This window comes from Oncorhynchus clarkii, chromosome 26 (genome assembly GCF_045791955.1).
Source record: "Oncorhynchus clarkii lewisi isolate Uvic-CL-2024 chromosome 26, UVic_Ocla_1.0, whole genome shotgun sequence".
In the NCBI taxonomy this organism is placed as follows: Eukaryota; Metazoa; Chordata; class Actinopteri; order Salmoniformes; family Salmonidae; genus Oncorhynchus; species Oncorhynchus clarkii.
In genome coordinates this window covers 42,177,230-42,197,229 of record NC_092172.1, presented here as the reverse complement: position 1 = coordinate 42,197,229, position 20,000 = coordinate 42,177,230, and the positions used below count along the sequence as shown (strand labels likewise).

Genomic DNA, 20,000 nt, shown 5'->3' with positions numbered 1-20,000 from the left:
GAATACAGTGAGTACTACAGTAGATCAGAGGACAGTCTGGAATACAGTGAGTACTACAGTAGATCAGAGGACAGTCAGGAATACAGTGAGTCTGGAATACAGTGAGTACTACAGTAGATCTGAGGACAGTCTGGAATACAGTGAGTACTACTGTAGATCAGAGGACAGTCAGGAATACAGAGAGAGAGAGGGGGAGAGACAGAAAGAGAGAGAGAGAGAAACAGAAAGAGAGAGAGAGAGCGAGAGAGAGAGAGCGAGAGAGAGAGAGAGAGACAAAGAGAGAGAGAGAGCGAGAGAAAGAGAGCGAGAGTGAGAGAGCGAGAGAGAGAGAGAGAAAAAGAGAGAGCGAGAGAGAGAGAGAGAGAGAGAGAGAGAGAGAGAGAGAGAGAGAGAGAGAGAGAGAAAGAAAGAGAGAGAGAAAGAGCGAGACAGAGAGAGAGAGAGAAAGAGAGAGAGAAAGAGCGAGACAGAAAGTAAAGACAGTAAAGTCATTGTGAACAGGAAGCTCCTACCTTTTGAGCAGTCCTCTCCGATCCATCCTGGGTAGCACTGACAGGAGCCATCGATGGGGTTACAGGTCCCGTTGTTACTACACATACACAGCTCTGCACAGCCCTTCCCATACCTGCCACTGGGACACACTGACACACACACACACACACACACACACACACACACACACACACACACACACACACACACACACACACACACACACACACATACAAGTGATGGAGACTAACCGACAAAACAGTACTACGACTCACAGTATTTGAAGCACATGATACTGAAACATCCTCCACCAAAATGAAACCATGTCTCCTCTCTCCCCATCACAGGGACCGAAAGTAGCTTTCCACCCAGACAATATACAGTACATCCCAAACCATGATCAACCTCACATCAGAGAAGATGTGAGTTCTGTGTGGCGTCAGAAACACCAAGGTCGTGGATGTGGGTTCAAATCCCACAGGTCTCCCACACACACACGTAAAGGTTAAACAAACATCCTGCTAAATTACATCCACTGACTGTTCCTGTACAATTTTGTTGACAGAGGCGTCTGCTAAGTGCTATATAAATAAAAATATATTGAAGAGGAGGCGTTTAAAGGGTTAATCCTCTAAAGAAGGGGATCTAGTGTGCTTCCTAAATGGCACTCTATTCCCTATACAGTACACAACTTTAGACCAGAGCTTTATGGGCCCTGGGACTCAGCCAGTGATTTATTGAGCTCCTCCAATGATCCGTCTGTCCGGCCTGCAGTGCAGAGTAGAATGGTTAATGTAGGATAGCGTAAGGCCAGCATTAACACTGCAGCTTGACTGTGCATTTTTAATGACAATTAATATTTCACCTGCCCCCCCCACTGTCCTCTCTTTCATCTAGGATTCCATTTGGACCCTACAGAACCTTGGAACAGGACCTTGGGCAGGCTATTCTTTCACCAGGAATGAACAGTGTTTTAACCTGCCAGAGGGGGGGGGGGGGGGGGGGGGGCACCACACAAGGACAGGGACTCTGTTAGAACAAACTGATAAATGAATCTGAATGCTGAAAGAAAAGTTTATTTCGTTAGAGAAAAGAGGAGGACAAGGTGGAGGTGGAGGAGGAAGAGGAGGAGGAAGAAGAGAGGGAAGAGAGGGAATTCTAACTGCCATCAAGGATATTTGGACTTTTCATTTCTTTCTCCTCTTACTCTTCACTAGTTCTATTTCAATGGGTTTAGCTGCTATCTTCCTCTGAAGGGCTCTTCACTAGTTCTATTTCAATGGGTTTAGCTGCTATCTTCCTCTGAAGGGCTCTTCACTAGTTGTATTTCAATGAGTTTAGCTGCTATCTTCCTCTGAAGGGCTCTTCACTAGTTCTATTTCAATGGGTTTAGCTGCTATCTTCCTCTGAAGGGCTCTTCACTAGTTCTATTTCAATGGGTTTAGCTGCTATCTTCCTCTGAAGGGCTCTTCACTAGTTCTATTTCAATGGGTTTAGCTGCTATCTTCCTCTGAAGGGCTCTTCACTAGTTGTATTTCAATGAGTTTAGCTACTATCTTCCTCTGAAGGGCCCTTCACTTGTTCTATTTCAATGGGTTTAGCTACTATCTTCCTCTGAAGGGCTCTTCACTAGTTCTATTTCAATGGGTTTAGCTGCTATCTTCCTCTGAAGGGCTCTTCACTAGTTCTATTTCAATGGGTTTAGCTGCTATCTTCCTCTGAAGGGCTCTTCACTAGTTCTATTTCAATGGGTTTAGCTGCTATCTTCCTCTGAAGGGCTCTTCACTAGTTCTATTTCAATGGGTTTAGCTGCTTTCTTCCTCTGCAGGGCTCTTCACTAGTTCTATTTCAATGGGTTTAGCTGCTATCTTCCTCTGAAGGGCTCTTTACTAGTTCTATTTCAATTGGTTTAGCTGCTATCTTCCTCTGAAGGGCTCTTCACTAGTTGTATTTCAATGAGTTTAGCTACTATCTTCCTCTGAAGGGCCCTTCACTTGTTCTATTTCAATGGGTTTAGCTGCTATCTTCCTCTGAAGGGCTCTTCACTAGTTCTATTTCAATGGGTTTAGCTGCTATCTTCCTCTGAAGGGCTCTTCACTAGTTCTATTTCAATGGGTTTAGCTGCTATCTTCCTCTGAAGGGCTCTTCACTAGTTCTATTTTAGCTGCTATCTTCCTTTGAAGGGCTCTTCACTAGTTGTATTTCAATGGGTTTAGCTGCTATCTTCCTCTGAAGGACTCTTCACTAGTTCTATTTCAATGGGTTAAGCTGCTATCTTCCTCTGAAGGGCTCTTCACTAGTTCTATTTCAATGGGTTTAGCTGCTATCTTCCTCTGAAGGGCTCTTCACTAGTTATATTTCAATGGGGTTAGCTGCTATCTTCCTCTGAAGGGCTCTTCACTAGTTCTATTTCAATGGGTTTAGCTGCTATCTTCCTCTGAAGGGCTCTTCACTAGTTCTATTTCAATGGGTTTAGCTGCTATCTTCCTCTGAAGGGCTCTTCACTAGTTCTATTTCAATGGGTTTAGCTGCTATCTTCCACTGAGGGCTCTTAACTAGTTCTATTTCAATGGGTTTAGCTGCTATCTTCCACTGAAGGGCTCTTAACTAGTTCTATTTCAATGGGTTTAGCTGCTATCTTCCTCTGAAGAGCTCTTTCAAGCCCCTCAAACATGATGTTGTATCTGCATGTGAGCATTAGATTTAAACCCACAATTAATTTCAAACTTTCATATTTCAACAGAAAGATTAGAACGTCTGAAAAGGTCTCGTATCGGACGAGAGACCACCGACGTAGACCTAAAAAGCCAAACATTTTCAGAAAGCAACTGCCCAGTGACCGAACTAGCCGTTAATTAACGTCTTCTTGACAAACGAGCACCATTTATAAAAGCCCTATTTTAAATAGTAGTCCTTATATTTATGAGACAGCGCTGGGAAGGGTGATGACATAACCCCTCTAGTAATTTAATAGGATCTCTATGGCTGGGAAGGGCATGAAAGTGAATTCTATATCTGCCCATTGCCTCTTTCTAATTCATTTCTAATTTTATTATTAGGAAAAGTAATATGTATTTAAAATCTGGATGAGACTTTATAGAGTGGTGAGGAGGAGGAGTCTACCGTGGTGAGGAGGAGGAGTCTACCGTAGTGAGGAGGAGGAGTCTACCGTGGTGAGGAGGAGGAGTCTACCCTGGTGAGGAGGAGGAGTCTACTGTAATGAGGAGGAGGAGTCTACCGTAGTGAGGAGGAGGAGTCTACCGTAGTGAGGAGGAGGAGTCTACCCTGGGGAGGAGGAGGAGTCTACCATAGTGAGTAGGAGGAGTCTACCGTAGTGAGGAGGAGGAGTCTACCCTGTATGGAAGAGACTTCCCCATTCAGTTTCTGTATTCAGGTTTCACTCAAACATCGTTTTAATCTTAGTTTTACTATTGACAGTTACAGCTGATTTTGGGATTGTTTGGATTCGCTCTCCTTAAATATAAGTCATCTGATTTATTTGTTTAATAAGTCTCTGAATTGTTTAATCAAACTGTTCACCGCCAGCTCCTGATATCAGGGAATGAAAACTACAATCTGTCTCCTGAATTAGCCTAGTGGACCCGAGCTCGTTTCCCCCGGTTTCCCCTGGCTAAACTAGGTGGCTAGCGGAACTGTGCTAGTTTTTGTCCTCATTGCCAAACGTCCTAAATAATGCACCCTCATCTTCAAAAGTAAAAAACTACAATCGTATAACTAAGAGATTTGACGGAAAAAAACAGTGTATTGTTTAATTGTTTTGTTGAATAGTCAGGAGAGGTTCGAGGTATCTGTCATAAGACGACAGCGGCGGCGAAGGGCTTCATTGTTCAGTTCAGTTTTGAGATTCACCGGCGACTAGGCGTAGGGTCAGCTGGACGTTTCTGACTGGTGCTGCTTGTAACTGTGACAACGGGCAGCCACTTGGTTTGATGGGAAATGTAGTGATTTTTCCAACACAGCCAGATCTGTACACAGTCTTGTACCCTTAACCTTCTTTAAACTGACTATCGTATTTGTTGATTAGACCAGAGTTTACTAATATAATGACACATCCAGGAGTCACGAGTTATCTGACATGAGAAAACTTGAGAAAATAGCAACTCTACAGATCACAATGACTACAGATCGCAATGACTGCAGATGACAATGACTACAGATCACAATGACTACAGATCGCAATGACTACAGATCACAATGACTACAGATCACAATGACTACAGATTACAATGACTACAGATTACAATGACTACAGATCACAATGACTACAGATCACAATGACTACAGATCACAATGACTACAGATCACAATGACTACAGATCACAATGACTACAGATCACAATGACTACAGATCACAATGACTACAGATCACAATGACTACATATCACAATGACTACATATCGTAATGCCTACAGATCGTAATGACTACATATCACAATGACTACAGATCACAATGACTACAGATCACAATGACTACAGATCTTAATGACTACATATCACAATGACTACATATCACAATGACTACATATCGTAATGCCTACAGATCGTAATGACTACAGATCATAATGACTACAGATCACAATGACTACAGATCACAATGACTACAGATCTTAATGCTACAAATCACAATGACTACAGATCTTAATGCTGCAGATCACAATGACTACAGATCACAATGACTACAGATCACAATGACTACAGATCACAATGACTACAGATCACAATGACTACAGTTCACAATTGCTACAAATCGTAATTCTTTATTTATTTTATTTAACCTTTATTTAACCAGGAAGGGCTCATTGAGATTTAAAATATATTTTTCAAGAGCGTCCTAGCCAAGATAGGCAGCACCAAGTCATTATAAAAATTAACAGACAAACAACATGAAAAACTACAAGTCATCTAGTAAAAACCATAGAATTCACAAGAGTATAACGAAATCAAAAACAGCAAATTAAAAACATTGACTGGTCAGGGAATCAGCCTCAACATCATTCATCAGTGATTTAAAAACACCAATCGGGACAAGTTCTTCCAGTTTAAAAGTATTTTATAAGGTGTTCCAAGACGATGGCGCAGAGGACATAAAAGCCCTTTTACCAAATTCAGTTCGCACATTTGGAACAGTTAGCAGGATAAAGTCCAGCGAACGAAGAGACGACCCACCACATTTCTGAACCATAAAAATGCCCAAATAAAAAGGAGGTAAACCCAAAATGGTTTTGTAAATAAAAGTATACCAGTGCCTGAGCCTACGAGTGACTCCAACCCTGGTATACAAAGTGCAGTGGGTGCGTAAGGGTTTTGCAGTTTAAAATAGATCTCAAAGTGCCATGGTAAAGGGTGTCAATTGATCTCAAACACTGAGCGGAAGCATTCCTATATAAAATATCCCCATAGTCTAGTAAAGGCATAAATGTAGCTGATACTAGCCTCCTTCTGGCTTCAAAAGAAAAACAGGCCTTATTCCTAAAATAAAATCCCAATTTCAGCTTCAGTTTTTTTGTAAGTTGTTGAATATGCAATTTAAAAGAGACGCCGTCATCAATTAAAATTCCAAGATATTTACATGAGGTTACAACCTCAATCTCCTTGCCCTGACAGGTAGTAATAGGTGAAAGGTTCCGAGGTCTATTTCTTGCTTTAGAAAACACCATTAGTTTAGTTTTGTCAGTATTGAGGATAAGCTTCAATTGACACAAGGTATGTTGAACAGTATAAAAAGCAGTTTGCAAGTTCTGGAAAGCTTTTGTCAGAGACGAGGCACAACAGTAAATAACAGTATCATCAGCATAAAAATGCAGTTGCGCATTTTGGACATTTTTGTCTAAGTCATTTATATAAATAGTGAATAAGAGAGGACCAACTACAGAGACTTGGGGCACACCTTTAAAGACAGACAATTTAACAGACATAAGCCCATCAAATTGAGTCCACTGAGTTCTATCAGACAGATAGTTAGCAAACCATGCTCTGAAAGACCTACACTCGACAATCTCTGCCTTAGTATAGCATGATCAACTGTATCAAAAGCCTTAGAGAGATCAATAAAAAGTGAGACACAGTGCTGTTTTTTTTCAAGGGCTTCAGTGATATCATTTAAAACCTTCATGGCTGCTGTAATTGTGCTATGCTTCTTCCTGAAGCCCGATTGGTACATTGATAAAATAGAGTTAGTAACTCTTTGTCACGCCCTGGCCTTAGTATTTTGTGTTTTCTTGATTATTTTGGTCAGGCCAGGGTGTGACATGGGTTTATTTATGTGGTGTGTTTTGTCTAGGGTTTTTTTGTAGGTTTTGGGATTGTGTTTAGTGAAGTATTCTAGGTAAGTCTATGGTTGCCTGGAGTGGTTCTCAATCAGAGGCAGGTGTTTATCGTTGTCTCTGATTGGGAACCATATTTAGGCAGCCATATTCTTTAGGTCTCTCGTGGGTGGTTGTCTCCTGTGTCGGTGTTTGTACCACACGGGACTGTTTCGGGTTTACACGTTTTTGTAGTTTGTTCATGTATAGTTTTTCTTATAAAAAAAAACACGAACTTCAACCACGCTGCGTTTTGGTCCGCCTCTCCTTCGACGGAAGAATCCCGTAACACTCTTTTAGCTGTTCAATCACAAGGGGTTTCAAGTATTTTCACTAGGGGTGACAGCTTTGAGATTGGCCTCAAATTATTTAAAATAATTTGATCTCCTTTTTTTAAAAAGTGGTAGGACAAATGCTGATTTGCAGATATTCGGAATTTCATTACATTCCAGGGTTAGATTGAACAGATATGTAAGTGGTTCAGCTATGAAATTAGCTACCAGATTTAAAAAGCAGGGATCCAAAAGATCAGGACCTGCAGGCTTTCTCTGATCTAAGGATTTCAGGGCTTTATGTACCACGTACCACCTGCACTGAGAATGGCAAAAAGCTAAAAGTTTGACCAGCTCTCACTGGTTCATCCACACAGGGTTGGACAGAGACAGGGGACACTGGTTCATCCACACAGGGTTGTACAGAGACAGAGGACACTGGTTCATCCACACAGGGTTGTACAGAGACAGAGGACACTGGTTCATCCACACAGGGTTGTACAGAGACATAGGACAATGGTTCATCCACACAGGGTTGTACAGAGACAGAGGACACTGGTTCATCCACACAGGGTTGTACAGAGACAGAGGACACTGGTTCATCCACACAGGGTTGTACAGAGACATAGGACACTGGTTCATCCACACAGGGTTGTACAGAGACAGAGGACACTGGTTCATCCACACAGGGTTGAACAGAGACAGAGGACACTGGTTCATCGACACAGGGTTGTACAGAGACAGAGGACACTGGTTCATCCACACAGGGTTGTACAGAGACAGAGGACACTGGTTCATCCACACAGGGTTGAACAGAGACAGAGGACACTGGTTCATCCACACAGGGTTGAACAGAGACAGAGGACACTGGTTCATCCACACAGGGTTGTACAGAGACAGAGGACACTGGTTCATCCACACAGGGTTGTACAGAGACATAGGACACTGGTTCATCCACACAGGGTTGTACAGAGACAGAGGACACTGGTTCATCCACACAGGGTTGTACAGAGACAGAGGACACTGGTTCATCCACACAGGGTTGAACAGAGACAGAGGACACTGGTTCATCCACACAGGGTTGTACAGAGACAGAGGACACTGGTTCATCCACACAGGGTTGTACAGAGACAGAGGACACTGGTTCATCCACACAGGGTTGTACAGAGACAGAGGACACTGGTTCATCCACACAGGGTTGTACAGAGACAGAGGACACTGGTTCATCCACACAGGGTTGTACAGAGACAGAGGACACTGGTTCATCCACACAGGGTTGTACAGAGACAGAGGACACTGAATCAAACAGCCTACCAGATGATAACAACGTGCTCATTGAAACAATTCAGCATTTCAGTTTTGTCATATACAGCAACAGAGTCCTTCAAAACACATGACGATAATTCATTAACATTACTGTGACCAGACATAGACTTAATAGCCTTCCAGAACTTTCTAGGGTCATTCAGGGTCATCAGTGGTAACAGACATAAAATATTCAGACTTGGCTTTCCTGAGAAGAAAATAACACTTGTTTCGTAACGGCCTAAAAATCAGCCAATCAGCATCAGAACATGATTTCCTTGTTTTAGCCCAGGCTAGATTACGGTCGTGAAATAATACAAGACAGCTCAGAAGAAAACCATGGATTATCCCGCCCTTTAACCCTGAACCTGCGGAATGGGGCGTGTTTGTTTACTATTTGGGAAAAAACCATCATGAAAGAATTTCCGGGCAGTTTCCACATCAGGGATAAACTCAATCTGCTCCAGTCAAAATTAAACAAATCATGATAGAAAGCCTGCTCATTAAAACACTTCAAATTTCTCTTACGAATAAAACATGGGTTTGTCTTAGTAATGACTACAGATAGTAATGACTACAGATCACAATGACTACAGATCACAATGACTACAGATCACAATGACTACAGATCGTAATGACTACAGATCGTAATGACTACAGATCATAATGACTACATATCGTAATGACTACAGATCGTAATGACTACAGATTACAATGACTACAGATAACAATGACTACAGATCGTAATGACTACAGATCACAATGACTACAGATCATGACTACAGATAGTAATGACTACAGATCTTAATGACTACCGATCACAATAACTACAGATCGTAACAACTACAGATCACAATGACTACAGATCACAATGACTACAGATCACAATGACTACAGATCGTAATGACTACAGATCATCATGACTACAGATCACAATGACTACAGATCACAATGACTACAGATTACAATGACTACAGATTGGAATGACTACAGATCACAATGACTAAATTACTTCCGGACACAAAGGGTCCTCAGAGCTCCTCCTCCTCACCACTCTATAGCCTTTATTGCACTGTGGACCAGGCAGGGGAGAGGAACGGTCATAACAGATCTATGTTATGACATATCTACGTCTCAACAGCTCTATGTCCTATTAACAGATCTATGTCAGAACAGATTTATGTCATTTTAACAGATTTATGTCCTAACAGATTTATGTCCTAACAGATTTATTTCATATTAACAGATCTATGTCAGAACAGATTTATGTCACATTAATATATCTATGTCATATTACCAGATATATGTCCTATTAACAGCTCTATGTCATATTACCAGATCTATGTCATATTACCAGATCTATGTCCTATTAATAGATCTATGTCATATTACCAGATCTATGTCCTATTAACAGATCTATGTCATATTACCAGATCTATGTCATATTAACATATCTATGTCATATTACCAGATCTATGTCATATTACCAGATCTATGTCCTATTAACAGCTCTATGTCATATTACCAGATCTATGTCATATTACCAGATCTATGTCATATTACCAGATCCATGTCCTATTAACAGATCTATGTCCTATTAACAGATCTATGTCATATTACCAGATCTATGTCATATTAACAGATCTATGTCCTATTAACAGATTTATGTCATATTACCAGATCTATATCATATTACCAGATCTATGTCATATTAACAGATATATGTCATATTACCAGATCTATGTCATATTACCAGATCTATGTCCTATTAACAGATCTATGTACTTTTAACAGATCTATGTCATATTACCAGATATATGTCCTATTACCAGATCTATGTCCTATTAACAGATCTATGTCATATTACCAGATCTATGTCATTTTAACATATTTATGTCCTAACAGATTTATTTCATATTAACAGATCTATGTCCTAAAAGTAACAAATCTATGTCCTAATAGAGATATGTCATATTACCGGATCGATGGCTTAATAGATTTGTGTCCTGATAGATCTATGTCATAACAGTAACAGATCTATGTCCTAATAGATCTATGTCCTAACAGTAACAGATCTATGTCCTAATAGATTTATGTCCTAACAGATTGTTCTGTGATTAAGCCAAAGAACAATCTGAACAATGAATAACATTGGCTGAGACTTGAAGATGAGCATTAGCTCGATGTGATGTGGAGGATATCAGACTTCAGGTTTATGACTGATTATAATTCAAAATGTGACCATATTTAAATAAGTTAAGCTGTGTTGATATCTGCTGAAAAAAATGACAATAAATTACAAATTAATGTTGTAGGTAAGACAAATGAGTTGGCTAAAGTACAAACTGTCTGGCCTCCAGGCTAGTGGAAAGATGCAGAGTGAAAACAGAGACCTATGTCCCATCTCCAAACAGTCCTAGAGACAGAGAGAGCAGAGACTGTAAGGGGTTTGAGGCAGAGTGATAACAGAGACCTATGTCCCATCTCCAAACAGTCCTAGAGACAAAGAGAGCAGAGACTGTAAGGGGTTTGAGGCAGAAAGAACAACGACTGATGGAAAGTGGTTTGAAGCAGAGTGAACAGAGAGACTAGAGAAACTCACCTTGGTTACACAGAGAGCCACAGAATCCTGACAGACACTCACAGTGTCCTGTGATGTGGTGACAGGGACCATCGCTATGGATACACTGAGGACAGGACTGACTACAGCGCTGACCATAGAACCCTGGAGAACAGACTGAAAACACAGGGGACAGGGTGAGGGGGTTAATGTGTGTGTAGGTATGTGTGTGTGTGTGTGTGTGTGTGTGTGTGTGTGTGTGTGTGTGTATACTTACAAACACATATATTTCTGAGACAACCACAGATACAAAGCTAAGACACTAACAGACACTACCGGCCACCCCCAGACACTACCAGACACCACCAGACACTACCAGACATTACCAGACATTACCAGACACTACCAGACATTACCAGACACCCCCAGACACTACCAGACATTACTAGACACTACCAGACACTACCAGACACCACCAGACACTACCAGACACTACCAGACACCCCCAGACACCCCCAGACACTACCAGACACTACCAGACACTACCAGACATTACCAGACACTACCAGACACCACCAGACACTACCAGACATTACCAGACACCACCAGACACTACTAGACATTACCAGACACCACCAGACACTACTAGACACCACCAGACACCACCAGACACTACCAGACAATACCAGACACTACACACCAAAGATAACATTAAACACTCAAACTCTCATGGCATTTCCTATTTCCAATTTCTCCCCTCCCCTCCCCCCCTCCCTCTCCTCTCCTCTCCTCTCCTCTCCTCTCCTCTCCTCTCCTCTCCTCTCCTCTCCTCTCCTCTCCTCTCATATGTCTTCCTTAAGCTCTTAATTAGTTTGCATTGATGTTTCTCTAAGTGGCGAGAGGAAGGGTTTACAGGTCAGAATGATGTTTCCTTCCTGCTCTGTCTCAGTGTAATGAGAGGAGGAGTTAACAGGTCAGAATGATGTTTCCTTCCTGCTCTGTCTCAGTGTAATGAGAGGAGGAGTTAACAGGTCAGAATGATGTTTCCTTCCTGCTCTGTCTAATGAGAGGAGTTAACAGGTCAGAATGATGTTTCCTTCCTGCTCTGTCTCAGTGTAATGAGAGAAGGAGTTAACAGGTCAGAATGATGTTTCCTTCCTGCTCTGTCTCAGTGTAATGAGAGAAGGAGTTAACAGGTCAGAATGATGTTTCCTTCCTGCTCTGTCTCAGTGTAATGAGAGGAGGAGTTAACAGGTCAGAATGATGTATCCTTCCTGCTCTGTCTCAGTGTAAATATTATAATAGACTGAACTGTGAACTGGGTGGCTGCAGGTTAACTCCCTGACACAGAAGGACGCACATAAAGAAGTAGACATGCTCACTGTACACGCACATAGAGAGGCATGCACGTACTCACACACAGACATTACATTTTACCTAGACATATACACACAGAGATGAAGGCAAGTCTACGTAGGAACACATATGCAAATACACAGAGAGGCCATTTTACTTGTCTAGCTGCTCTGATAATCTGTGTGTTGTGTGTGTGTGTGTGTGTGTGTGTGTGTGTGTGTGTGTGTGTGTGTGTGTGTGTGTGTGTGTGTGTGTGTGTGTGTGTGTGTGTGTGTGTGTGTTGTTGTTCTCTTACTGCGTCTGCAGGAGGTGCCTCTGTATCCGGGGGCACACACACACGTTCCGTCCTCCGGTGAGCAGGAGCCTCCGTTCTCACAGGTACAGGAGTAGGAGCAGTCTGGGCCCCATCGGCCCTCCACACACACACTGTCACAGTTCACACCTGGAGGAAACATGGGGAACACCGCTCAGTAACTCATCTTACTGGGCAGAGTCTGGGGCCCTGCCTCATCTCATCAGAGGCTGGGGCCCTCCCTCATCTCATCAGAGTCTGGGGCCCTCCCTCAGAGTCTGGGGCCCTCCCTCAGAGTCTTGGGCCCTCCCTCATCTCATCAGAGTCTGGGGCCCTCCCTCAGAGTCTGGGGCCCTCCCTCATCTCATCAGAGTCTGGGGCCCTCCCTCAGAGTCTGGGGCCCTCCCTCTTCTCATCAGAGTCTGGGGCCCTCCCTCAGAGTCTGGGGCCCTCCCTCATCTCATCAGAGTCTGGGGCCCTCCCTCAGAGTCTGGGGCCCTCCCTCATCTCATCAGAGTCTGGGGCCCTCCCTCAGAGTCTGGGGCCCTCCCTCATCTCATCAGAGTCTGGGGCCCTCCCTCAGAGTCTGGGGCCCTCCACTGTCCCTCCACGGCTGTGAGAAAAGATTACCCAGCGACTTACTCTATACATTATAGTGTCGTTTATAAAGGATTTGTGAATGGAAGAGACGGAGACAGAGAGACAGAGACACAGACAGAGACACAGAGACAGAGACAGAGAAACAGAGCGACAGAGACAGAGACAGACAGAGACAGAGACACAGACAGAGACACAGACAGAGACACAGGCAGAGAGACAGATACAGACAGAGACAGAGAGACATAGAGAGAGACAGAGACAGAGAGACAGAGACACAGAAAGAGACACAGAGACAGAGACAGAGACAGAGTGATAGTTAGCTTTCTCTCCTTCCTCTCCACTCTGAGTGCCCCTTTCTAACCCCTAACGTCCAGGGAGAGACAGAACTAAATGAAACAGGAAAGTTACAGTCCCAGAGATGGGAGAAAGGTAGAGTCCCAGGGAGAGATGGGAGAGATGTAGAGTCCCAGGGAGAGATGGGAGAAAGGTAGAGTCCCAGGGAGAGATGGGAGAAAGGTAGAGTCCCAGGGAGAGATGGGAGAAAGGTAGAGTCCCAGGGAGAGATGTAGAAAGGTAGAGTCCCAGGGAGAGATGGGAGAAAGGTAGAGTCCCAGGGAGAGATGGAGAAAGGTAGAGTCCCAGGGAGAGATGGGAGAAAGGTAGAGTCATCAGGGAGAGATGGGAGAAAGGTAGAATCCCAGGGAGAGATTGAGAGATGGGAGAAAGGTAGAGTCCCAGGGAGAGATGGAGAAAGGTAGAGTCCCAGGGAGAGATGGAGAAAGGTAAAGTCCCAGGGAGAGATGGAGAAAGGTAGAGTCCCAGGGAGAGATGGGAGAAAGGTAGAGTCCCAGGGAGAGATGGAGAGATGGGGAAAGGTAGAGTCCCAGGGAGAGATGTAGAAAGGTAGAGTCCCAGGGAGAGATGGAGAAAGGTAGAGTCCCAGGGAGAGATGGAGAGATGGGGAAAGGTAGAGTCCCAGGGAGAGATGTAGAAAGGTAGAGTCCCAGGGAGAGGTGGAGAAAGGTAGAGTCCCAGGGAGAGATGGAGAAAGGTAGAGTCCCAGGGAGAGATGGGAGAAAGGTAGAGTCCCAGGGAGAGATGTAGAAAGGTAGAGTCCCAGGGAGAGATGTAGAAAGGTAGAGTCCCAGGGAGAGATGGAGAAAGGTCGAGTCCCAGGGAGAGATGGAGAAAGGTAGAGTCCCAGGGAGAGATGGAGAAAGGTAGAGTCCCAGGGAGAGATGGAGAGATGGAGAAAGGTAGAGTCCCAGGGAGAGATGGAGAAAGGTCGAGTCCCAGGGAGAGATGTAGAAAGGTAGAGTCCCAGGGAGAGATGTAGAAAGGTAGAGTCCCAGGGAGAGGTGGAGAAAGGTAGAGTCATCAGGGAGAGATGGAGAAAGGTAGAGTCCCAGGGAGAGATGGGAGAAAGGTAGAGTCCCAGGGAGAGATGGAGAAAGGTAGAGTCCCAGGGAGAGATGGGAGAAAGGTAGAGTCCCAGGGAGAGATGGAGAAAGGTAGAGTCCCAGGGAGAGATGGAGAAAGGTAGAGTCCCAGGGAGAGATGGGAGAAAGGTAGAGTCCCAGGGAGAGATGGGAGAAAGGTAGAGTCCCAGAGATGGGAAAAAGGTAGAGTCCCAGAGATGGGAGAAAGGTAGAGTCCCAGAGATGGGAGAAAGGTAGAGTCCCAGAGATGGGAGAAAGGTAGAGTCCCAGGGAGAGATGGCATTGGTAGCATTAGCAGAGCTTCTCAAATTGTGTGTGTGTGTGTGTGTGTGTGTGTGTGTGTGTGTGTGTGTGTGTGTGTGTGTGTGTGTGTGTGTGTGTGTGTGTGTGTGTGTGTGTGTGTGTGTGTGTGTGTGTAGTCTGTCTCAGCAGGACTGGGTTGAGGAACTGAGGACTCACTGGGGATTCAACTAGAACAGAATCCCTGGGTCTAACACACTCACACACTCACACCCAAACACACACTCCTGAGACTCCCAGAACTCCACACTCTTCCAAGCTGTCCTCTCTGTTCCAGACTCATTAGAGGTTGCTCTGACAGAACAGAGAGAGAATATGTGAGTGGGCTTCAGCCATTATAACATCATTAATAAAGCAGATCTGTCTATAACCTGCTGGGTCTATGAAGACCAGAGGAATCTAGACTGGAACTCCTACGTACCGCAGAGATGAGGTGGAGAGATGGAGGGATGGGTGGAGGGATGGGTAGACTGATGGAGGGATGGGTAGAGGGATGGGTAGAGAGATGGAGGGATGGGTAGAGGGATGGGTAGAGGGATGGGTAGAGAGATGGGTAGAGAGATGGTGGGATGGGTAGAGGGATGGGTAGAGGGATGGGTAGAGGGATGGGTAGAGGGATGGATAGAGAGATGGTGGGATGGGTAGAGGGATGGAGGGATGGGTGGAGGGATGGGTAGAAGGATGGGTAGAGGGATGGAGGGATGGGTAGAGGGATGGGTAGAGAGATGAGTAGAGGGATGGAGGGATGGGTAGAGAGATGGGTAGAGGGATGGGTAGAGAGATGGGTAGAGGGATGGAGGGATGGGTGGAGGGATGGAGGGATGGGTAGAGAGATGGGTAGAGGGATGGAGGGATGGGTAGAGGGATTGGGTAGAGAGATGGAGGGATGGGTAGAGGGATGGGTGGAGGGTTGGTGGGATGGGTCGAGGGATGGGTAGAGGGATGGGTAGAGGGATGGAGGGATGGGTGGAGGGATGGGTAGAGAGATGTGTAGAGGGATGGAGGGATGGGTTGAGAGATGGGTAGAGGGATGGGTAGAGAGATGGGTAGAGGGATGGAGGGATGGGTGGAGGGATGGAGGGATGGGTAGAGAGATGGGTAGAGGGATGGAGGGATGGGTAGAGGGATTGGGTAGAGAGATGGAGGGATGGGTAGAGGGATGGGTGGAGGGATGGAGGGATGGGTAGAGGGATGGAGGGATGGGTAGAGAGATGGGTAGAGGGATGGTAGAGAGATGGGTAGAGGGATGGGTGGAGAGATGGAGGGATGGGTAGAGGGATGGGTAGAGAGATGGAGGGATGGGTAGAGGGATGGAGGGATGGGTAGACAGATGGAGGGATGGGTAGACAGATGGGTAGAGGGATGGAGGGATGGGTAGAGGGATGGGTAGAGAGATGGAGGGATGGGTAGAGGGATGGGTAGAGGGATGGGTAGAGAGATGGGTAGAGAGATGGTGGGATGGGTAGAGGGATGGGTAGAGGGATGGGTAGAGGGATGGGTAGAGAGATGGTGGGATGGGTAGAGGGATGGGTAGAGGAATGGAGGGATGGGTGGAGGGATGGGTAGAAGGATGGGTAGAGGGATGGAGGGATGGGTAGACGGATGGGTAGAAAGATAGGTAGAGGGACGGGTAGAGGGATAGAGGGATGGGTAGACAGATGAAGGGATGGGTAGACTGATGGAGGGATGGGTAGACAGATGGGTAGAGGGATGGAGGGATGGGTAGAGGGATGGGTAGACTGATGGAGGGATGGGTAGAGAGATAGTTAGAGGGATGGAGGGATGGGTAGAGGGATAGAGGGATGGGTAGACAGATAGGTAGAGGGATGGGTAGAGAGATGGGTAGACAGATAGGTAGAGGGATGGGTAGAGAGATGGGTAGACAGATGGGTAGACAGATAGGTAGAGGGATGGATGGATGGGTAGAGGGATGGAGGGATGGGTAGAGGGATGGAGGGATGGGTAGAGGGATGGAGGGATGGGTAGAGAGATAGTTAGAGGGATGGAGGGATGGGTAGAGAGATGGAGGGATGGGTGGAGGGATGGGTAGAGGGATGGAGGGATGGGTAGAGGGATGGGTAGAGAGATGGTGGGATGGGTAGAGGGATGGGTAGAGGGAGGGAGGGATGGGTAGAAGGATGGGTAGAGGGATGGATGGATGGGTAGAGGGATGGGTAGAGGGATGGGTAGAGAGATGAGTAGAGGGATGGAGGGATGGGTAGAGAGATGGGTAGAGGGATGGAAGGATGGGTAGAGGGATGAAGGGATTGGTAGAGAGATGGGTAGAGGGATGGGTAGAGAGATGGGTAGAGGGATGGGTAGAGAGATGGGTAGAGGGATGGAGGGATGGGTGGAGGGATGGGTAGAGAGATGGGTAGAGGGATGGAGGGATGGGTAGGAGGATTGGGTAGAGAGATGGAGGGATGGGTAGAGGGATGGGTGGAGGGATGGAGGGATGGGTAGAGGGATGGGTAGAGGGATGGGTAGAGGGATGGGTAGAGGGGTGGGTGGAGGGATGGGTAGAGGGATGGAGGGATGGGTAGAGGGATGGAGGGATGGGTAGAGAGATGGGTAGAGGGATGGAGGGATGGGTAGAGGGATGGAGGGATGGGTAGAGAGATGGGTAGAGGGATGGGTAGAGAGATGGGTAGAGGGATGGGTGGAGGAATGGAGGGATGGATAATGACAGTACTCAGACAGACCATTCATAACGACAGTACTCAGATAGACCATCCATAATGACAGTACTCAGACCATTCATAATGGCAGTACTCAGACAGACCGTCCATAATGACAGTACTCAGACAGACCATTCATAATGACAGTACTCAGACAGACCATTCATAATGACAGTACTCAGACAGACCGTCCATAATGACAGTACTCAGACAGACCATTCATAATGACAGTACTCAGATAGACCATTCATAATGACAGTACTCAGACAGACCGTCCATAATGACAGTACTCAGATAGACCATTCATAATGACAGTACTCAGACAGACCGTCCATAATGACAGTACTCAGACAGACCATTCATAATGACAGTACTCAGACAGACCATTCATAATGACAGTACTCAGACAGACCATTCATAATGGCAGTACTCAGACAGACCGTCCATAATGACAGTACTCAGACAGACCATTCATAATGACAGTACTCAGACAGACCATTCATAATGACAGTACTCAGACAGACCATTCATAATGACAGTACTCAGACAGACCGTCCATAATGACAGTACTCAGACAGACCGTCCATAATGACAGCACTCAGACAGACCATTCATAAAAACAGCATTCAGAAACTCAGAGAGCTCTTTCACAGAAGAGGCAGTGATGTTCTGCTGAATGTTGTTGACGCTGTCTGCCTTTGGAAAAACCTTGAAGGCTTCTCACAGCGGGACAACAACAAAAAACATTCATTTGAAATGTCACACCTAAGCACAGTGCATTTCACCAGAGGAGGTAGTATTTATCTTTAAAACACACTTCGCTATCCAATCCAAAAATTCCTCTTTCTTCCTCCACAATCGTCCTGTACCCATCTAGCCCTACCGGATGTCTCTTCAGGCATTATCTTTGGCCAGCCCCTCATCACCCAGGACCTCAGCGTGTTAATGAAATCCAGAGGAGAGAAGAGAACCATCCTGTCAGTTGTATTCCAGGCATGAATCAGCCCTGGGGTCACGGGGGTCACGGCTTCACCTCAGTCTGTTGTTATACTGCAGCCATTCCCCGTTGTGATTCTAAACGTCCAGAGATGATCCAACCCTGATCCTTCCTCTGACATCCATCCCTTGTCCCTGTTCCCCCTCATACAGCAGTCCTAATGGTAGTCAGAGAGGGACAGGGAGGGCACACGCACGCACGCACGGACGCACGCACACACACACACACACACATACACACACGCACGCACACACACATGCACCAGTGTGGAGCAGGGACCCTATGACATACCATGCAGTCCTAATAGCACACAGCACTGTGCAGGACAGGAAGCTTCTCTCTCCACTTTACTCTCCTCTCCTCTCCTCTCCTCTCCTCTCCTCTCCTCTCCTCTCCTCTCCCACTCTCTCCTACTCTCCTACTCTCTCCTCTCCTCTCCTACTCTCTCATCTCCTCTCCCACTCTCTCCTACTCTCTCCACTCAACCATTATCTATCCTCTCCTACTCTCTCCTCTCCTACTCTCTCCTATCCACCTCTCCTCTCCTACTCTCTCCTCTCCTCTCCTACTCTCTCCTCTTCACCTCTCCTTTCCACCTCTCCTCTCCACCTCTCTCTTCTCCTCTCCACCTCTCCTCTGCTACTCTCTCCTCTCCTACTCTCTCCTCTCCTCCCTCTACTCTCATATCCTCTCCTCTCCTCTCATCTCCACCTCCTCTTCTCTCCTGTCATCTCCTCTCCACCTCTCTTCTCCTCTCCTTTTCATCTCTGTCGTCTCCTCCTCTCTCCACTCTTATCCACCTCTCTCCCCCCATCCATTAGTCATTCTGCAGGTAATCTTCTTTCTAATGATCCTAAACCTCCTTCACTCTCAAACACTGTGACTTTGACATCAGAGCGACCAGCCTCATCAGACCGGCTGTGATTCTCATTCATTACTGTGGCTCTGACTGAAACCCTGCAGAGTCTCATGATGATGCAATGGACAGGCTGAAGGCTCACACTCAGACTCATCTATTATTAGTATTATTATTATTATTATTGGTGCTATTATTAGTTTGTTGTTGTTATTATTATTGTTATTATTGTTGTTATCATTATTATTGTTATTATTATTATTATTGTTATTATTATTATTATTGTTATTATTATTATTACTACTATTGTCAGTGTTATTATTATTGTTGTTATTATTATTATTATTGTTATTATTATTATTATTATTTTTGTTGTTATTATTATTGGTGCTATTATTAGTTTGATGTTATTACTATTATTATTGTTAGTATTATTATTATTATTGCTAGTATTATTATTGTTATTATTGTTATTATTATTATTGTTGTTATTATTATTATTATTGCTATTATTATTATTGTTATTATTG

The 20,000-nt window shown here is 45.0% G+C and overlaps 1 protein-coding gene across 1 annotated transcript in view; it reads right to left on the bottom strand.

The window, feature by feature from the left end:
* Window positions 1-19,627, bottom strand: part of LOC139384622 (multiple epidermal growth factor-like domains protein 11) — a 52,652-nt gene extending 33,025 nt beyond the window's left edge. Inside the window, exons 1-4 of the mRNA XM_071129440.1 lie at window positions 19,483-19,627; window positions 12,604-12,750; window positions 10,995-11,129; window positions 513-641 (exon numbers count right to left, since the gene is read on the bottom strand). Of these exons, the coding sequence (XP_070985541.1) occupies window positions 513-641; window positions 10,995-11,129; window positions 12,604-12,750; window positions 19,483-19,627 (556 nt within the window). The remainder of the gene's footprint in view (window positions 1-512; window positions 642-10,994; window positions 11,130-12,603; window positions 12,751-19,482) is intronic.
* Between the last annotated feature and the right edge of the window lie 373 nt (window positions 19,628-20,000).